General features: G+C 47.6%; 1 protein-coding gene across 1 annotated transcript in view; it reads right to left on the bottom strand.

The window, feature by feature from the left end:
- The window catches only part of SLCO1C1 (solute carrier organic anion transporter family member 1C1), a 72445-nt gene that overhangs the window by 40583 nt on the left and 13305 nt on the right, over window positions 1–18557 (bottom strand). The window contains exons 6-7 of the mRNA XM_069762765.1: window positions 16580–16726; window positions 10684–10782 (exon numbers count right to left, since the gene is read on the bottom strand). Coding sequence (XP_069618866.1) covers window positions 10684–10782; window positions 16580–16726 — 246 coding nt within the window. The remainder of the gene's footprint in view (window positions 1–10683; window positions 10783–16579; window positions 16727–18557) is intronic.

Raw genomic sequence — 18557 nt, 5'->3', positions numbered from 1 at the left:
AAATCTCCGTCCCAGTCTCAGGTCTTTTGCAGATTTGCAGGTTTTCTTCAAGAATGGTCCTGTATTTGGCTCCATCCATCTTCCCATCAATTTTCACCATCTTCCCAGTCCCTGCTGAAGAAAAGCAGGCCCAAACCATGATGCTGCCACCACCATGTTTGACAGTGGGGATGGTGTGTTCAGGGTGATGAGCTGTGTTGCCTTTATGCCAAACATATCGTTTGGCATTGTTGCCAAAAAGTTCAATTTTGGATTCATCTGACCAGAGCACCTTCTTCCACGTGTTTGGTGTCTCCCAGGTGGCTTGTTGCAAACTTTAAATGACACTTTTTATGAATATCTTTGAGAAATGGATTTCTTCTTGCCACTCTTCCATAAAGGCCAGATTTTTGCAGTGTACGACTGATTGTTGTCCTATGGACAGACTGTCCCACCTCAGCTGTAGGTCTCTTGCAGATCATCCAGAGTGATCATCGGCCTCTTGGCTCCATCTCTGATCAGTCTTCTCCTTGTTTGAGATGAAAGTTTAGAGGGACGGCCGGGTCTTGGTAGATTTGCAGTGGTATGATACTCCTTCCATTTCAACATGATCACTTGCACAGTGCTCCTTGGGATGTTTAAAGTTTTGGAAATCATTTTGTATCCAAATCCGGCTTTAAACTTCTCCACCACAGTATCACGGACCTGCCTGTTGTGTTCCTTGGTCTTCATGATGCTCTCTGTGCTTCAAACAGAACCCTGAGACTATCACAGAGCAGGTGCATTTATACGGAGACTTGATCACACACAGGTGGATTATATTTATCATCATTAGGCATTGGATCATTCCGAGATCCACAATGAACTTCTGCACTGAAAGTAAAGGGGCTGAATAATATTGCACGCCCCACTTTTCAGTTTTTGAATTTCAAAAAAAATGTAAAATAACCAATAAATTTCGTTCAACTTCACAATTGTGTTCCACTTGTTGTTGATTCTTCACCAAAAATTTACATTTGGTATTTTTATGTTTGAAGCATGATATGTGGGAAAAGGTTGAAAAGTTCCAGGGGTCCGAATATTTTCGCAAGGCACTGTATATACTCTGGTACAGTCACCGCTGCCACCAATCATCAGTACAGTCACACACTTGGCTGAAGATTGATGGACGGGGCCGTGGCTGCTCTCAGGTTATTGGGTGGTGCCCAGTGACCGTATAGTATATATACAGTACCTCCAATCCCAGCACATATATATATACTCCGGTGCAGTCACCGCCTGTTACTGGTAACGTGGGGCCTCACGAGGCTTCAGGGTGCGGTTTATAGAGTAAGAGGAGTGAAGCTGTTACATTTCTATCATTAATCCCACAATTCAGCCGCGCTGATAAATACACAAGAGATGTTAGAGGGGACGACACAACACAGTGTGTACAGGCGCATAAATAACAGGGACTTATCTCCATCAGGTGGCGCTATAGAGTTCAAGTCCTCTTTTTCTCTGAAGAGACAATTTGCATATTAAATTTCCCAGAGGAGCATTGCATGGCGAATAAGCCTCCTTACCTTGACAAGCCAGAGCTGGTATGTCACTCTCCACAAGGAGAAACCTTACCCCTTAGACATCAGTCCAGAGCCTCTCATCTAGACAAATCAGTTCTCATGCTTCGTACTGACGAGGGCCAACAGCCCGAAACACAGTGTCTGTAAATTGAGATACTGGTTTGGCTTTTATCCTAAGTCATATTGCACGACTCGTTAAAGGGTTGATTGTGCCTTGTAGGATCGCTACTTCCAATAGGTAGTAAAGAAAAATGGGGCTGACAGCACTCACACAGAGGGGCGCTCGTTCCTTGGTCCAGGGAACCGACCTGGAAATACGTGTAGTCCAAAGAGAAGAGATGAACAGCGCTCCAAACGGGTGTTGCAGTATCAAAAACGAAATCTTTATTAGTCCATGAAAGAGCAACGTTTCGACCAGTATCCTGGTCTTTGTCAAGCATACAACTAGGTACAATGTGTCGGCTTAAATGGTGTGGATACCACGCAAGGCACCAATCACCAACCAGCCATTAATTACATATATAAACACAGTAAAAAACATCAATCAGACAACATAAAAAAACGTTAAAAAGGATACACATAATGTCTGCAGTATATAGAAAAGAAAATCAAATTCAACACATAAATAATGTAACCACACTGCAGTGTTTATATTCCGTCCAACCAATTAGGTTCCGGCATCATCATAACCATGGATACGAAGGCCCAATAAGAAGGTCATAGCACCAATCCTCTCAGCCAATCCGGATCCTTATTGTGGATAGCGCCAAAAATCCAGCCAGCCTATCCAATTTCCTCTTGTTCCTGGTAAAGATCTAAGTAGCAAATCACATAACCACTTACAAATGCGCAGCAAGATCGCATCATAATCCGGCGCCCTCCCCCCAGAGGGTCACATGACCGCAAAACACTCAGGGATACCACGTCATATGTGGCTGCGCACCATGGCAACAGCCGGCCCCTCACGCGAGCTCATGGAAAGGATCTGCCCCGCCACCACGTGACCATATGTCATCCCTGCGAGAGAGGAGCCGCGGCCGTGCGCACGCGCAGCACCGCCGGAACCCGCAGCATCGCAAACACGATACATGCATATCCAGCGACGCTGCGAGCGCCACACCCCGGACTCCACCCACACAAAGGAGACACAGGCACGCCGCCGCTGGGACATCCCAACCATAACGTCACAGAGAGGGCAGGCTAGACACCAGTGCGCAAACGCCCAGTATACCTATGGGTCTATGTGACCACGGCCCACATAAGTTGCCATACAAACTAAGAGAGCATAAGCGGATTATTAAACCATATATACACAATATAGCTCGAGCATAATGTATAAGCAAGACCACAGAATACATATAGAATCACATAGTTATATTAACCGAGGACAAGAAAACATCGTTTAATCCTATGTATAATATAAAACCTTAAAAATAAACACCGTAAAAACAAAATACCGATGAAGTTGCCAAAATTGTGGGGAGGAAGATTATTTAGGGATACAAACCTGTAAATTAAAATCTAAATTCAAACCCCCAGGTTGTAGGGTCCCCAATGAGTAAATCCACCTCATTTCTTTTTTTCTGAGTAATGATAATCTATCCCCTCCTCTCCTCAAAACTGGGACACTGTCTATCACTCTAAAGCGTAACTGATTAATAGAATGTTTTTTCTCCAAAAAATGTCTAGGGATCGGCAAATCAGTAAGTCCAGTGCGTATCGTGCTCTTATGTTTACTGATTCGTGCCCGCACTTCCATTGTGGTCTCCCCCACGTAAGCCAACCCGCACGGACACGTAATCATGTAAACAATGAAACTCGAAGAGCAAGTGTACCGTTCTTTCAGATAGATTTTTTTACCCGTGTGCGGGTGATGAAAAAACTCCCCTTTGAGCATATTGTTGCAACTCGCACAACCCAGGCATGGAAAATTTCCAAGTCTGGGTGTGCCAAAAGTTGTCTGAACAGAGGAGCTTTTAGATGACCCAATATCTGATCTCACTAGACTGTCACCCAGATTGCGTCCCCTCCTGTAAGACATCATAGGATAATTCTTAAACGACGGTATTGATGGTAAACCGCGTTGTAAACCCAACCAATGTTTCCTCAAGATTTTATCAATGTGGCAGCTAGCTGAAGTGTAGGTAGATACAAAGGGGATACGCTCACCCGATCGTTTAGGGGAGCCTGGTTTGCGAACAGATTCTCGCGTTACATTTCGGGCCCTACAACTAAACCTACGTAGCTCCTTCTTAGGATAGCCCCTATTGGAGAATTTGAGGCACATCTCATCAAGCCTCCGGTCAACCAAAGTGTCATCCGACACTATTCTCCGAACCCTCAGGAGTTGGCTCCACGGTAAGGAGTTAACCATTCTCCGAGGATGGTTGCTATCAAATAGCAGCAGGCCATTTCTGTCCGTCTCCTTCACAAAGATATCTGTCTTTAGCTTATCTCCTTCCTTATATACAAGGGTATCTAAAAACTGAAGCTGAGTGGTAGACGATGTCAAGGTAAATTGTAACTCCACATAAATTCCATTAAGATAATCATGAAACGCATTAAGCTCTGTGATATTACCGTCCCAAATCAAAAAAAATGAAATGGCCTGCTGCTATTTGATAGCAACCATCCTCGGAGAATGGTTAACTCCTTACCGTGGAGCCAACTCCTGAGGGTTCGGAGAATAGTGTCGGATGACACTTTGGTTGACCGGAGGCTTGATGAGATGTGCCTCAAATTCTCCAATAGGGGCTATCCTAAGAAGGAGCTACGTAGGTTTAGTTGTAGGGCCCGAAATGTAACGCGAGAATCTGTTCGCAAACCAGGCTCCCCTAAACGATCGGGTGAGCGTATCCCCTTTGTATCTACCTACACTTCAGCTAGCTGCCACATTGATAAAATCTTGAGGAAACATTGGTTGGGTTTACAACGCGGTTTACCATCAATACCGTCGTTTAAGAATTATCCTATGATGTCTTACAGGAGGGGACGCAATCTGGGTGACAGTCTAGTGAGATCAGATATTGGGTCATCTAAAAGCTCCTCTGTTCAGACAACTTTTGGCACACCCAGACTTGGAAATTTTCCATGCCTGGGTTGTGCGAGTTGCAACAATATGCTCAAAGGGGAGTTTTTTCATCACCCGCACACGGGTAAAAAAATCTATCTGAAAGAACGGTACACTTGCTCTTCGAGTTTCATTGTTTACATGATTACGTGTCCGTGCGGGTTGGCTTACGTGGGGGAGACCACAATGGAAGTGCGGGCACGAATCAGTAAACATAAGAGCACGATACGCACTGGACTTACTGATTTGCCGATCCCTAGACATTTTTTGGAGAAAAAACATTCTATTAATCAGTTACGCTTTAGAGTGATAGACAGTGTCCCAGTTTTGAGGAGAGGAGGGGATAGATTATCATTACTCAGAAAAAAAGAAATGAGGTGGATTTACTCATTGGGGACCCTACAACCTGGGGGTTTGAATTTAGATTTTAATTTACAGGTTTGTATCCCTAAATAATCTTCCTCCCCACAATTTTGGCAACTTCATCGGTATTTTGTTTTTACGGTGTTTATTTTTAAGGTTTTATATTATACATAGGATTAAACGATGTTTTCTTGTCCTCGGTTAATATAACTATGTGATTCTATATGTATTCTGTGGTCTTGCTTATACATTATGCTCGAGCTATATTGTGTATATATGGTTTAATAATCCGCTTATGCTCTCTTAGTTTGTATGGCAACTTATGTGGGCCGTGGTCACATAGACCCATAGGTATACTGGGCGTTTGCGCACTGGTGTCTAGCCTGCCCTCTCTGTGACGTTATGGTTGGGATGTCCCAGCGGCGGCGTGCCTGTGTCTCCTTTGTGTGGGTGGAGTCCGGGGTGTGGCGCTCGCAGCGTCGCTGGATATGCATGTATCGTGTTTGCGATGCTGCGGGTTCCGGCGGTGCTGCGCGTGCGCACGGCCGCGGCTCCTCTCTCGCAGGGATGACATATGGTCACGTGGTGGCGGGGCAGATCCTTTCCATGAGCTCGCGTGAGGGGCCGGCTGTTGCCATGGTGCGCAGCCACATATGACGTGGTATCCCTGAGTGTTTTGCGGTCATGTGACCCTCTGGGGGGAGGGCGCCGGATTATGATGCGATCTTGCTGCGCATTTGTAAGTGGTTATGTGATTTGCTACTTAGATCTTTACCAGGAACAAGAGGAAATTGGATAGGCTGGCTGGATTTTTGGCGCTATCCACAATAAGGATCCGGATTGGCTGAGAGGATTGGTGCTATGACCTTCTTATTGGGCCTTCGTATCCATGGTTATGATGATGCCGGAACCTAATTGGTTGGACGGAATATAAACACTGCAGTGTGGTTACATTATTTATGTGTTGAATTTGATTTTCTTTTCTATATACTGCAGACATTATGTGTATCCTTTTTAACGTTTTTTTATGTTGTCTGATTGATGTTTTTTACTGTGTTTATATATGTAATTAATGGCTGGTTGGTGATTGGTGCCTTGCGTGGTATCCACACCATTTAAGCCGACACATTGTACCTAGTTGTATGCTTGACAAAGACCAGGATACTGGTCGAAACGTTGCTCTTTCATGGACTAATAAAGATTTCGTTTTTGATACTACTTCCAATAGGTGGCGCTATATATATATATATATATAATTTTCTGAAGAGGCAATTTGCATATTAAATAACCGGGAGAAACACAAGAAAGGTTCTAGACAAGATGACACAGGAATGGCGCAGATCTGCTGGAGGGGGGCGCTCCAATTAGGGAAGTGCTTACAGCAGCTGTATCTCCCAGCACTGATCATGGGGTCTTTTACCAGGTACCAGCCGCTCCCACCGACCTCCCCCGGTGACCTCAGATGGGGGCCGGTAAATGAGATGGGGGCTCAGGTGCCAAACATTCTGAGATCCCCGATGTTAAGGATATCTGCGCCCCTGGTGGTCCCAGGCGGGAGATATTAACCCCATATTTCTATCATTATGTTAGCTTTCTATAAGAGACATGACAAATACAATGTTATCCACCCGAGTCCCGGCTGATATTAATTCTGGGCTAATGTGCAGACCAATGTGTAGACCGCAGAGCAATGCAAGTTGTCATGAAATATGACGTAAGCCTCAATGTGCCATCACTCATACAGAGCTCTGCTACATCTTTTGGGTTTGCAAATGACATGCCAGCTCAGCACATACACTTTCCTCCCCCATTAGGTTTGCTGATCTAAACACACAGCTGCATGGCCCCTAAGTCTGCCTGTGTAAATCTAAACCACTCGTCCCCCCTACCTCTAGAATGTGTGTGAGAGTCCACTTCTTCTGGTCCCATGCTATACAGCTGTGTAACCTGAGACCCCAGTGTGCCGCAGAGCAGCTTGAGAAAACTGGTTAAAGGTAGTTCCTTAAAAGCACATGTTTTCTTGGTTCTTGCAAATTTACATATAATGGCACCGATTATTGATATAGGTGTGAAATTTACATTTTGGCACCTGCATCAGTAGAGCTACCCTCCCATGCATTTTCGTAGCTCACTGCCTAGCAGTACCTGAGATACACATTACTGCTTACCCGAGTCTCATAGCCAAGTCATGTTTGGACTTAAATGAACGGCAATCTTATGCTCGGGAGAATTAAAGTTTTGGTGTCCTTCTATGAGTTTCCCACCCCAAGTTATGGCCGATGTAATGTTTTTCATAATTTCCAGAAGGGAGTGCATGTCATAGCTCCGCCCACTCTTTGAGGTCATAAACCACAGGGTATAACATTGACCAGCTGAGTTGGGAGGGAGTCTTTTGCCCAGGAAGTCAACTAACAGAAGCTCTACAATCTGCTCTGTTGCATTGGGATGTGTCGCCCTTCCCCCCGCCACATGGCCTGGCATTGTCTGAGACGACTGTGTATTTTCACCTTTAATCCCTATTATTTTGAAATTGTCTGTACATACTATAATTGTCTCATCTCGTAATATCGTTTTTTATACTTATTGGAAACACTGCCTAATCTTTTTGGAGTAAAAGCTATAATATTTACTATTGTCGTTTTCATTGCTATAAATGTACATTAAGTCCTCCGACCTAAGCCATTGCTCCTGATCAGGTTAGCTATTACTCATAGTAATAGGAGCTGTTGGCAGTGAAGCATACTGAGCTTGTGAAGCTGGCAGTGACGGAAAGGGGTTTATAAGTGTATTGCTCGGCTGCAGCTGGGAATAGTTATGTCACCCTCATGGCAGCGTGCACAATAGACAGTACACGACCAGGCAGCCTTGCTGGCGACTAATTATCCTAGGTGCAGTTCCCTGACTGACCTGAGTGTAAGGGGGGCACCAGAGAGCTGCCAGTTCCAAGCTGGAACTGGGAAGTGAGATATAAAAAAATCCCTGAAGAACTGGGGCAACCAAACACCCCCAGTTCATGACGCGAGTGAATGGGCTGCGCTTGGCACTGTGCCACCATGCCAAAAATATGTCTCCTGTATCTATAGCGCCTACACCTGTCACTACTAACCAGTATTCCTATCTGGTACGTGGCCCCACAGAGTCTGGGACATCGGCCATGTGGCTCTGAAGTCAGGAAGACCCTAATTACACAGGGACAGAAAAGTGTCAGCACATAAAGCTGCTGCTTCCTATTCATACTGAGCACATCACAGGAGGGGCCGCATCACAGGAGGGGCCACATCACAGGAGGAAGCCACATCACAGGAGGAGCCACATCACAGGATGAGCCATATCACAGGAGAAGAAGCATCACAGGAGGGGTCCGCATCACAGGAGGTGGTCCACATCACAGGAAGGGGTCGCATCACAGGAGGAGCCGCATCACAGGAGGGGCCACATCACAGGAGGAGGCCACATCACAAGAGGAGGCTGCATCACAGCAGGAGGCCGCATCACAAAAGGGGCCGCATCACAGGAGGGGCCACATCACAGGAGGAGCCGCATCACAGGATGAGCCATATCACAGGAGAAGAAGCATCACAGGAGGGGGTCCCCATCACAGGAGGTGGTCCTCATCACAGGAAGGGGTCGCATCACAGGAGGAGGCCACATCACAGGAGGAGGCCGCATCACAGGAGGGGCCACATCACAGGAGGAGGCCACATCACAAGAGGAGGCTGCATCACAGCAGGAGGCCGCATCACAAAAGGGGCCGCATCACAGGAGGGGCCACATCACAGGAGGGGCCACATCACAGGAGGAGGCCACATCACAAGAGGAGGCTGCATCACAGCAGGAGGCCGCATCACAAAAGGGGCCGCATCACAGGAGGGGCCACATCACAGGAGGAGCCGCATCACAGGATGAGCCATATCACAGGAGAAGAAGCATCACAGGAGGGGGTCCCCATCACAGGAGGTGGTCCTCATCACAGGAAGGGGTCGCATCACAGGAGGAGGCCACATCACAGGAGGAGGCCGCATCACAGGAGGGGCCACATCACAGGAGGAGGCCACATCACAAGAGGAGGCTGCATCACAGCAGGAGGCCGCATCACAAAAGGGGCCGCATCACAGGAGGGGCCACATCACAGGAGGAGCCGCATCACAGGATGAGCCATATCACAGGAGAAGAAGAATCACAGGAGGGGGTCCGCATCACAGGAGGTGGTCCACATCACAGGAAGGGGTCGCATCACAGGAGGAGGCCACATCACAGGAGGAGCCGCATCACAGGAGGAGCCGCATCACAGGAGGGGCCACATCACAGGAGGAGGCTGCATCACAGCAGGAGGTCGCATCACAAAAGGGGCCGCATCACAGGTAGGGCTGCATCACAGGATGGGCCGCATTACAGGATGGGCCGCATCACAGGTGGGGCCGCATCACAGGAGGGGCCGCATCACAGGAGGAGGCTGCATCACAAGAGGGGGCCACATCGCAGTAGAGGACGCATCACAGGAGGTGCCGCATGACAGAAGAGAGTTGCATGATAGGAGAGGCCGCATCACAGTGGGAAGGACAAATGGGAGGAAAAGATTGTCAGGTCTTCTCCCCACTGCCTTGATTACAATTCATAGTGCATGTTTCTGTGCTCGATATCAGGATGACAGTGAAGTACACGACTAATAGTTCTCCTGTGGACAGTTTCTCCCCCCTGTGGATCTGCGGCTCCTCCAGTGACCATGGGCCTCTCGGCTGCTTCTCTCATTAATCCTCTCCTTCCTTCAGATGTCAGGTTAGGTGGACAGCCATGTCTTGGTAGGTTTGCAGTTGGCCATACTCCCTCCATGTTTGGATGATGGATTGATGCTCTGTGAGATGTTCAGAGCTTGGGCTATTTTCTATAACCTAACCCTGCTTTCCTCCTCTCCACCACTTTATCCCTGACTTGTCTGGTGGGCTCCTTGGTTTTCATGATCCCTGATGTTCTCACACAAACCTCTGAGGCCTTCACGGAACAGCTGTCGTTATACTGAGGAGGAATCACACCCAGGGGGACGCAGGGTACTAATGATGTGACTTCAGGGGGCGATCGGTCACTCAGGATGTTATTTAGGGGCATCAGACTACAGGGGACCGAATACTAAAGCACAATATTCAGATTTATATTTATACAATAGTTAGTACACCCCATATCATTTCCTTTACTCGTCACTAATACTTGTTACTTTGTGTCACAGAAAATCCCAATAACAAGCATGGAACTTTGTGTAAGTAATTTGAAAGAATGTGGAAAAGTTCCCGGGGTGTGAAGACTTTCTCAAGGCGCTGTATATACAAGGGGTATTGTATCCACAAGGGTCGGTGATATATTTCCACCGCCGTTTGTAGAGGTTTTTATGAAAAGCGGAAACTAAAACCAACTTAACTTTACCTTATTACCTCTCACAGCTGAGGATTTGTTACAATGTATCAGTGCAGATTACCTAAAAGCCAAAGATCTGGGCTTCGGCTATGTGTAGCTCTGCGCTGATACAGTGTAGCAAACCCTCAGCTGTGTGTAGTTGTGCCGCTTTTCAGCCTCTAGAGGTTTCCAGTCACAAAAAGAAAATGGAGATCGGGTTGTGTCAGAACCGAGATAAAAGCACGAAGTGTCAACTACATTGGACTGCAGCAATTGGAAGACCTGACCGGGAATAAAGGAGAAGCGGAGGGGCGGAAGACTCACCCAAATCCACCGCTCCCAGGTCAACGAACAGGGAGGCGCAAAGTGACCCCAGAAGAAACCCAAATATGGGGCCGATGACCGCAGCCGTCTGGATGCAACCTGCAAGACACCAGGAGCAGAGCTGCACACACCACGTAACAGAAGAGTGAGTGCAGCTCTGGAGAATAAAGCACAACGTAACAGCAGAATAGTGAGTGCAGCTCTGGAGAATAAAGCACGATGTAACAGCAGGATAGTGAGTGCAGCTCTGGAGAATAAAGCACGACGTAACAGCAGAAGAGTGAGTGCAGCTCTGGAGAATAAAGCACGATGTAACAGCAGGATAGTGAGTGCTGCTCTGGAGAATAAAGCACGACGTAACAGCAGAAGAGTGAGTGCAGCTCTGGAGAATAAAGCACAATGTAACAGCAGAAGAGTGAGTGCAGCTCTGGAGAATAAAGCACGACGTAACAGCAGAATAGTGAGTGCAGCTCTGGAGAGTAAAGCACGATGTAACAGCAGGATAGTGAGTGCTGCTCTGGAGAATAAAGCACGACGTAACAGCAGAAGAGTGAGTGCAGCTCTGGAGAATAAAGCACGATGTAACAGCAGAATAGTGAGTGCAGCTCTGGAGACTAAAGCACGATGTAACAGCAGAATAGTGAGTGCAGCTCTGGAGAATAAAGCACGATGTAACAGCAGAATAGTGAGTGCAGCTCTGGAGAGTAAAGCACGATGTAACAGCAGAATAGTGAGTGCAGCTCTGGAGAATAAAGCACGATGTAACAGCAGAAGAGTGAGTGCAGCTCTGGAGAATAAAGCACGATGTAACAGCAGGATAGTGAGTGCTGCTCTGGAGAATAAAGCACGACGTAACAGCAGAAGAGTGAGTGCAGCTCTGGAGAATAAAGCACGATGTAACAGCAGGATAGTGAGTGCTGCTCTGGAGAATAAAGCACGACGTAACAGCAGAAGAGTGAGTGCAGCTCTGGAGAATAAAGCACGATGTAACAGCAGAATAGTGAGTGCAGCTCTGGAGACTAAAGCACGATGTAACAGCAGAATAGTGAGTGCAGCTCTGGAGAATAAAGCACGATGTAACAGCAGAATAGTGAGTGCAGCTCTGGAGAGTAAAGCACGATGTAACAGCACAAGAGTGAGTGCAGCTCTGGAGAATAAAGCACGATGTAACAGCAGGATAGTGAGTGCTGCTCTGGAGAATAAAGCACGACGTAACAGCAGAAGAGTGAGTGCAGCTCTGGAGAATAAAGCACAATGTAACAGCAGAAGAGTGAGTGCAGCTCTGGAGAATAAAGCACGACGTAACAGCAGAATAGTGAGTGCAGCTCTGGAGAGTAAAGCACGATGTAACAGCAGGATAGTGAGTGCTGCTCTGGAGAATAAAGCACGACGTAACAGCAGAAGAGTGAGTGCAGCTCTGGAGAATAAAGCACGATGTAACAGCAGAATAGTGAGTGCAGCTCTGGAGACTAAAGCACGATGTAACAGCAGAATAGTGAGTGCAGCTCTGGAGAATAAAGCACGATGTAACAGCAGAATAGTGAGTGCAGCTCTGGAGAGTAAAGCACGATGTAACAGCAGAATAGTGAGTGCAGCTCTGGAGAATAAAGCACGATGTAACAGCAGAAGAGTGAGTGCAGCTCTGGAGAATAAAGCACGATGTAACAGCAGGATAGTGAGTGCTGCTCTGGAGAATAAAGCACGACGTAACAGCAGAAGAGTGAGTGCAGCTCTGGAGAATAAAGCACGATGTAACAGCAGGATAGTGAGTGCAGCTCTGGAGACTAAAGCACGATGTAACAGCAGAATAGTGAGTGCAGCTCTGGAGAATAAAGCACGATGTAACAGCAGAATAGTGAGTGCAGCTCTGGAGAGTAAAGCACGATGTAACAGCAGAAGAGTGAGTGCAGCTCTGGAGAATAAAGCACGATGTAACAGCAGAATAGTGAGTGCAGCTCTGGAGAGTAAAGCACGATGTAACAGCAGAAGAGTGAGTGCAGCTCTGGAGAATAAAGCACGATGTAACAGCAGAAGAGTGAGTGCAGCTCTGGAGAATAAAGCACGATGTAACAGCAGAAGAGTGAGTGCAGCTCTGGAGAATACAGCACGATGTAACAGCAGAATAGTGAGTGCAGCTCTGGAGAATAAAGCACCACGTAACAGAAGAAGAGTGAGTGCAGCTCTGGAGAATAAAGCACGACGTAACAGCAGAAGAGTGAGTGCAGCTCTGGAGAATAAAACACGATGTAACAGCAGGATAGTGAGTGCAGCTCTGGAGCATAAAGCACGATGTAACAGCAGGATAGTGAGTGCAGCTCTGGAGAATAAAGCACAACGTAACAGCAGAATAGTGAGTGCAGCTCTGGAGAATAAAGCACGATGTAACAGCAGAATAGTGAGTGCAGCTCTGGAGAGTAAAGCACGATGTAACAGCAGAAGAGTGAGTGCAGCTCTGGAGAATAAAGCACGATGTAACAGCAGGATAGTGAGTGCTGCTCTGGAGAATAAAGCACGACGTAACAGCAGAAGAGTGAGTGCAGCTCTGGAGAATAAAGCACGATGTAACAGCAGAAGAGTGAGTGCAGCTCTGTAGAATACAGCACAACGTAACAGCAGAATAGTGAGTGCAGCTCTGGAGAGTAAAGCACGATGTAACAGCAGGATAGTGAGTGCTGCTCTGGAGAATAAAGCACGACGTAACAGCAGAAGAGTGAGTGCAGCTCTGGAGAATAAAGCACGATGTAACAGCAGAATAGTGAGTGCAGCTCTGGAGACTAAAGCACGATGTAACAGCAGAATAGTGAGTGCAGCTCTGGAGAATAAAGCACGATGTAACAGCAGAATAGTGAGTGCAGCTCTGGAGAGTAAAGCACGATGTAACAGCAGAAGAGTGAGTGCAGCTCTGGAGAATAAAGCACGATGTAACAGCAGAATAGTGAGTGCAGCTCTGGAGAGTAAAGCACGATGTAACAGCAGAAGAGTGAGTGCAGCTCTGGAGAATAAAGCACGATGTAACAGCAGAAGAGTGAGTGCAGCTCTGGAGAATAAAGCACGATGTAACAGCAGAAGAGTGAGTGCAGCTCTGGAGAATAAAGCACGATGTAACAGCAGAATAGTGAGTGCAGCTCTTGAGAATAAAACACGATGTAACAGCAGGATAGTGAGTGCAGCTCTGGAGAATAAAGCACAATGTAACAGCAGAATAGTGAGTGCAGCTCTGGAGAATAAAGCACGATGTAACAGCAGAATAGTGAGTGCAGCTCTGGAGAGTAAAGCACGATGTAACAGCAGAATAGTGAGTGCAGCTCTGGAGAGTAAAGCACGATGTAACAGCAGAAGAGTGAGTGCAGCTCTGGAGAATAAAGCACGATGTAACAGCAGAAGAGTGAGTGCAGCTCTGGAGAATAAAGCACGATGTAACAGCAGAAGAGTGAGTGCAGCTCTGGAGAATAAAGCACGATGTAACAGCAGAAGAGTGAGTGCAGCTCTGGAGAATAAAGCACGATGTAACAGCAGAAGAGTGAGTGCAGCTCTGGAGAATAAGACATGATGTAACAGCAGAATAGTGAGTGCAGCTCTGGAGAATAAAGCACGATGTAACAGCAGAATAGTGAGTGCAGCTCTGGAGAATAAGACACGATGTAACAGCAGAAGAGTGAGTGCAGCTCTGGAGAATAAAGCACAATGTAACAGCAGAAGAGTGAGTGCAGCTCTGGAGAATAAAGCACGATGTAACAGCAGAAGAGTGAGTGCAGCTCTGGAGAATAAAGCACGATGTAACAGCAGAATAGTGAGTGGAGCTCTGGAGAATAAGACACGATGTAACAGCAGAATAGTGAGTGCAGCTCTGGAGAATAAGATGCGATGTAACAGCAGAAGAGTGAGTACAGCTCTAGAGAATAAAGCAAGATGTAACAGCAGAAGAGTGAGTGCAGTTCTGGAGAATAAGACACGATGTAACAGCAAAATAGTGAGTGCAGCTCTGGAGAGTAAGACACGATGTAACAGCAGAAGAGTGAGTGCAACTCTAGAGAATAAAACACGATGTAACAGCAGAAGAGTGAGTGCTGCTCTGGAGAATAAGACACAATGTAACAGCAGAATAGTGAGTGCTGCTCTGGAGAATAAGACACGATGTAATAGCAGAAGAGTGAGTGCAGCTCTGGAGAATCAGACACGATGTAACAGCAGAAGAGTGAGTGCAGCTCTGGAGAATAAAGCACGATGTAACAGCAGGAGAGTGAGTGCACCTCTGGAGAATAAAGCACAATGTCACAGCAGAATAGTGAGTGCTGCTCTGGAGAATAAAGCACGATGTAACAGCAGAATAGTGAGTGCAGCTCTGGAGAATAAAACATGATGTAACAGCAGGAGAGTGAGTGCACCTCTGGAGAATAAGGCACGATGTCACAGCAGAATAGTGAGTGCTGCTCTGGAGAATAAAGCATGATGTAACAGCAGAAGAGTGAGTGCAGCTCTGGAGAGTAAAGCACGATGTAACAGCAGAATAGTGAGTGCTGCTCTGGAGAATAAAGCACGATGTAACAGCAGAGTAGTGAGTGCAGCTCTGGAGAATAAGACACGATGTAACAGCAGAAGAGTGAGTGCTTCTCTGGAGAATAAAACACGATGAAACAGCAGAATAGAGAATGCTGCTCTGGAGAATAAGACACGATGCAATAGCAGAAGAGTGAGTGCAGCTCTGGAGAATTAGACACGATGTAACAGCAGAATAGTGAGTGCTGCTCTGGAGAATAAGACACGATGTAATAGCAGAAGAGTGAGTGCTGCTCTGGAGAATAAAGCACGATGTAACAGCAGAATAGTGAGTGCTGCTCTGGAGAATAAGACACAATGTAATAGCAGAAGAGTGAGTGCAGCTCTGGAGAATCAGACACGATGTAACAGCAGAAGAGTGAGTGCAGCTCTGGAGAATAAGACACGATGTAAAAGCAGAATAGTGAGTGCAGCTCTGGAGAATAAAGCACGATGTAACAGCAGGATAGTGAGTGCAGCTCTGGAGAATAAGACAGGATGTAACAGCAGAATAGTGAGTGCTGCTCTGGAGAATAAAGCACGATGTAACAGCAGGATAGTGAGTGCAGCTCTTGAGAATAAAGCACGATGTAACAGCAGAATAGTGAGTGCAGCTCTTGAGAATAAAGCACGATGTAACAGCAGAATAGTGAGTGCAGCTCTGGAGAATAAGACACGATGTAAAAGCAGAATAGTGAGTGCAGCTCTGGAGAATAAAGCACGATGTAACAGCAGGATAGTGAGTGCAGCTCTGGAGAATAAGACAGGATGTAACAGCAGAATAGTGAGTGCTGCTCTGGAGAATAAAGCACGATGTAACAGCAGGAGAGTGAGTGCAGCTCTGGAGAATAAGACACGATGTAACAGCAGAATAGTGAGTGCTGCTCTGGAGAATAAAGCGCGATGTAACAGCAGAATAGTGAATGCAGCTCTGGAGAATAAGACACGATGTAACAGCAGAAGAGTGAGTGCAGCTCTTGAGAATAAAACACGATGTAACAGCAGAAGAGTGAGTGCAGCTCTGGAGAATAAGACACGATGTAACAGCAGAATAGTGAGTGCTGCTCTGGAGAATAAAGCACGATGTAACAGCAGAATAGTGAGTGCAGCTCTGGAGAATAAGACATGATGTAACAGCAGAATAGTGAGTGCAGCTCTGGAGAATAAGACACGATGTAACAGCAGAATAGTGAGTGCAGCTCTGGATGTGACTGGGGGATAAGACATGATGTAACAGCAGAATAGTGAGTGCAGCTCTGGATGTGACTGGGGGATAAGACGCGATGTAACAGCAGAATAGTGAGTGCAGCTCTGGAGGTGACTGTAGGATTAGTGTGCGGAGGGCGGTGGTGATTATTACCGATGTAGAATGCAGCGTTGTCCTCGGATGCATAGTCGTCGATATACGAGATCCCCAGCGGTTGGATCGGAGCTTCACCGACTCCGCGGAGCAGATTCCCAAACAAGATGAAGATCCAAAGAGAATTCTCAAAATTTCTCTGACACCCTGAGGAGCGATGACACCGTGAGGGCTGCACTGGATGATGGTGAGCGATCCCCAGAGTCCTGCACATTTGCCACTTCTAATTGGGCGGTTAATGTGCTGTGATGTCATATCCGCTAAGCCAATCAGATGTATGTCTCCTCCACCAGTCTTACAGATGCATCCCCCACCCCCCTCACAGTATGTAACCCCACAGACATAGAAGCTGCAGCTGCATCCTCCTCCTCCCCCTCACAGTATGTAACCCCACAGACATAGAAGCTGCAGCTGCATCCTCCTCCTCCCCCTCACAGTATGTAACCCCACAGACATAGAAGCTGCAGCTGCATCCCCCTCTTCCCCCTCACAGTATGTAACCCCACAGACATAAAAGCTGCAGCTGCATCCCCCTCTTCCCCCTCACAGTATGTAACCCCACAGACATAGAAGCTGCAGCTGCATCCCCCTCTTCCCCCTCACAGTATGTAACCCCACAGACATAGAAGCTGCAGCTGCATCCCCTTCTTCCCCCTCACAGTATGTAACCTTACAGACACAGAAGCTGCAGCTGCATCCTCCTCCTCCCCCTCACAGTATGTAACCCCACAGACATAAAAGCTGCAGCTGCATCCCCCTCCTCCCCCTCACAGTATGTAACCCCACAGACATAGAAGCTGCATCCCCCTCTTCCCCCTCACAGTGTGTAACCCCACAGACATAGAACTGCATCCCCCACCCCCTCACAGTATGTAACCCCACAGACATAGAAGCTGCAGCTGCATCCCCCACCCCCTCACAGTATGTAACCCCACAGACACAGAAGCTGCAGCTGCATCCTCCTCCTCCCCCTCACAGTATGTAACCCCACAGACATAGAGGCTGCAGCTGCATCCCCCTCCTCCCCTCACAGTATGTAACCCCCACAGACATAGAAGCTGCAGCTGCATCCCCCTCTTCCCCCTCACAGTATGTAACCCCCACACACATAGAAGCTGCAGCTGCATCCCCTCCTCCCCTCACATTATGTAACCCCACAGACAGAGAAGCTGCAGCTGCATCCCCCTCTTCCCCCTCACAGTATGTAACCCCACAGACATAGAATCTGCAGATCCGTCCCCCTCTTCCCCCTCACAGTATGTAACCCTACAGACATAGAAGCTGCAGCTCCGTCCCCCTCCTCCCCCGCACAGTATGTAACCCCACAGACATAGAAGCTGCATCCCCATCTTCCCCCTCACAGTATGTAAACCCACAGACATAGAAGCTGCACCCCCCTCACAGTATGTAACCCCACAGACATAGAAGCTGCAGCTGCATCCCCCACCCCCTCACAGTATGTAACCCCACAGACACAGAAGCTGCAGCTGCATCCTCCTCCTCCCCCTCACAGTATGTAACCCCACAGACATAGAGGCTGCAGCTGCACCCTCCTCCTCCCCCTCACAGTATGTAACCCCACACACATAGAGGCTGCAGCTGCATCCTCCTCCTCCCCCTCACAGTATGTAACCCCACAGACATAGAAGCTGCAGCTGCATCCCCCTCCTCCCCTCACAGTATGTAACCCCCACAGACATAGAAGCTGCAGCTGCATCCCCCTCTTCCCCCTCACAGTATGTAACCCCCACAGACATAGAAGCTGCAGCTGCATCCCCTCCTCCCCTCACAGTATGTAACCCCACAGACAGAGAAGCTGCAGCTGCATCCTCATCTTCCCCTTCACAGTATGTAACCCCCACAGACATAGAAGCTGCAGCTCCGTCCCCCTCTTCCCCCTCACAGTATGTAACCCCACAGACATAGAAGCTGCAACTGCATCCCCCTCTTCCCCTCACAGTATGTAACCCCACAGACA

The sequence above is a fragment of the Ranitomeya imitator genome, chromosome 4, assembly GCF_032444005.1.
Source record: "Ranitomeya imitator isolate aRanImi1 chromosome 4, aRanImi1.pri, whole genome shotgun sequence".
Classification (NCBI taxonomy): Eukaryota; Metazoa; Chordata; class Amphibia; order Anura; family Dendrobatidae; genus Ranitomeya; species Ranitomeya imitator.
The sequence above is the reverse complement of the archived record's forward strand: the minus strand, read 5'-3'. Positions and strand labels throughout refer to the sequence as shown.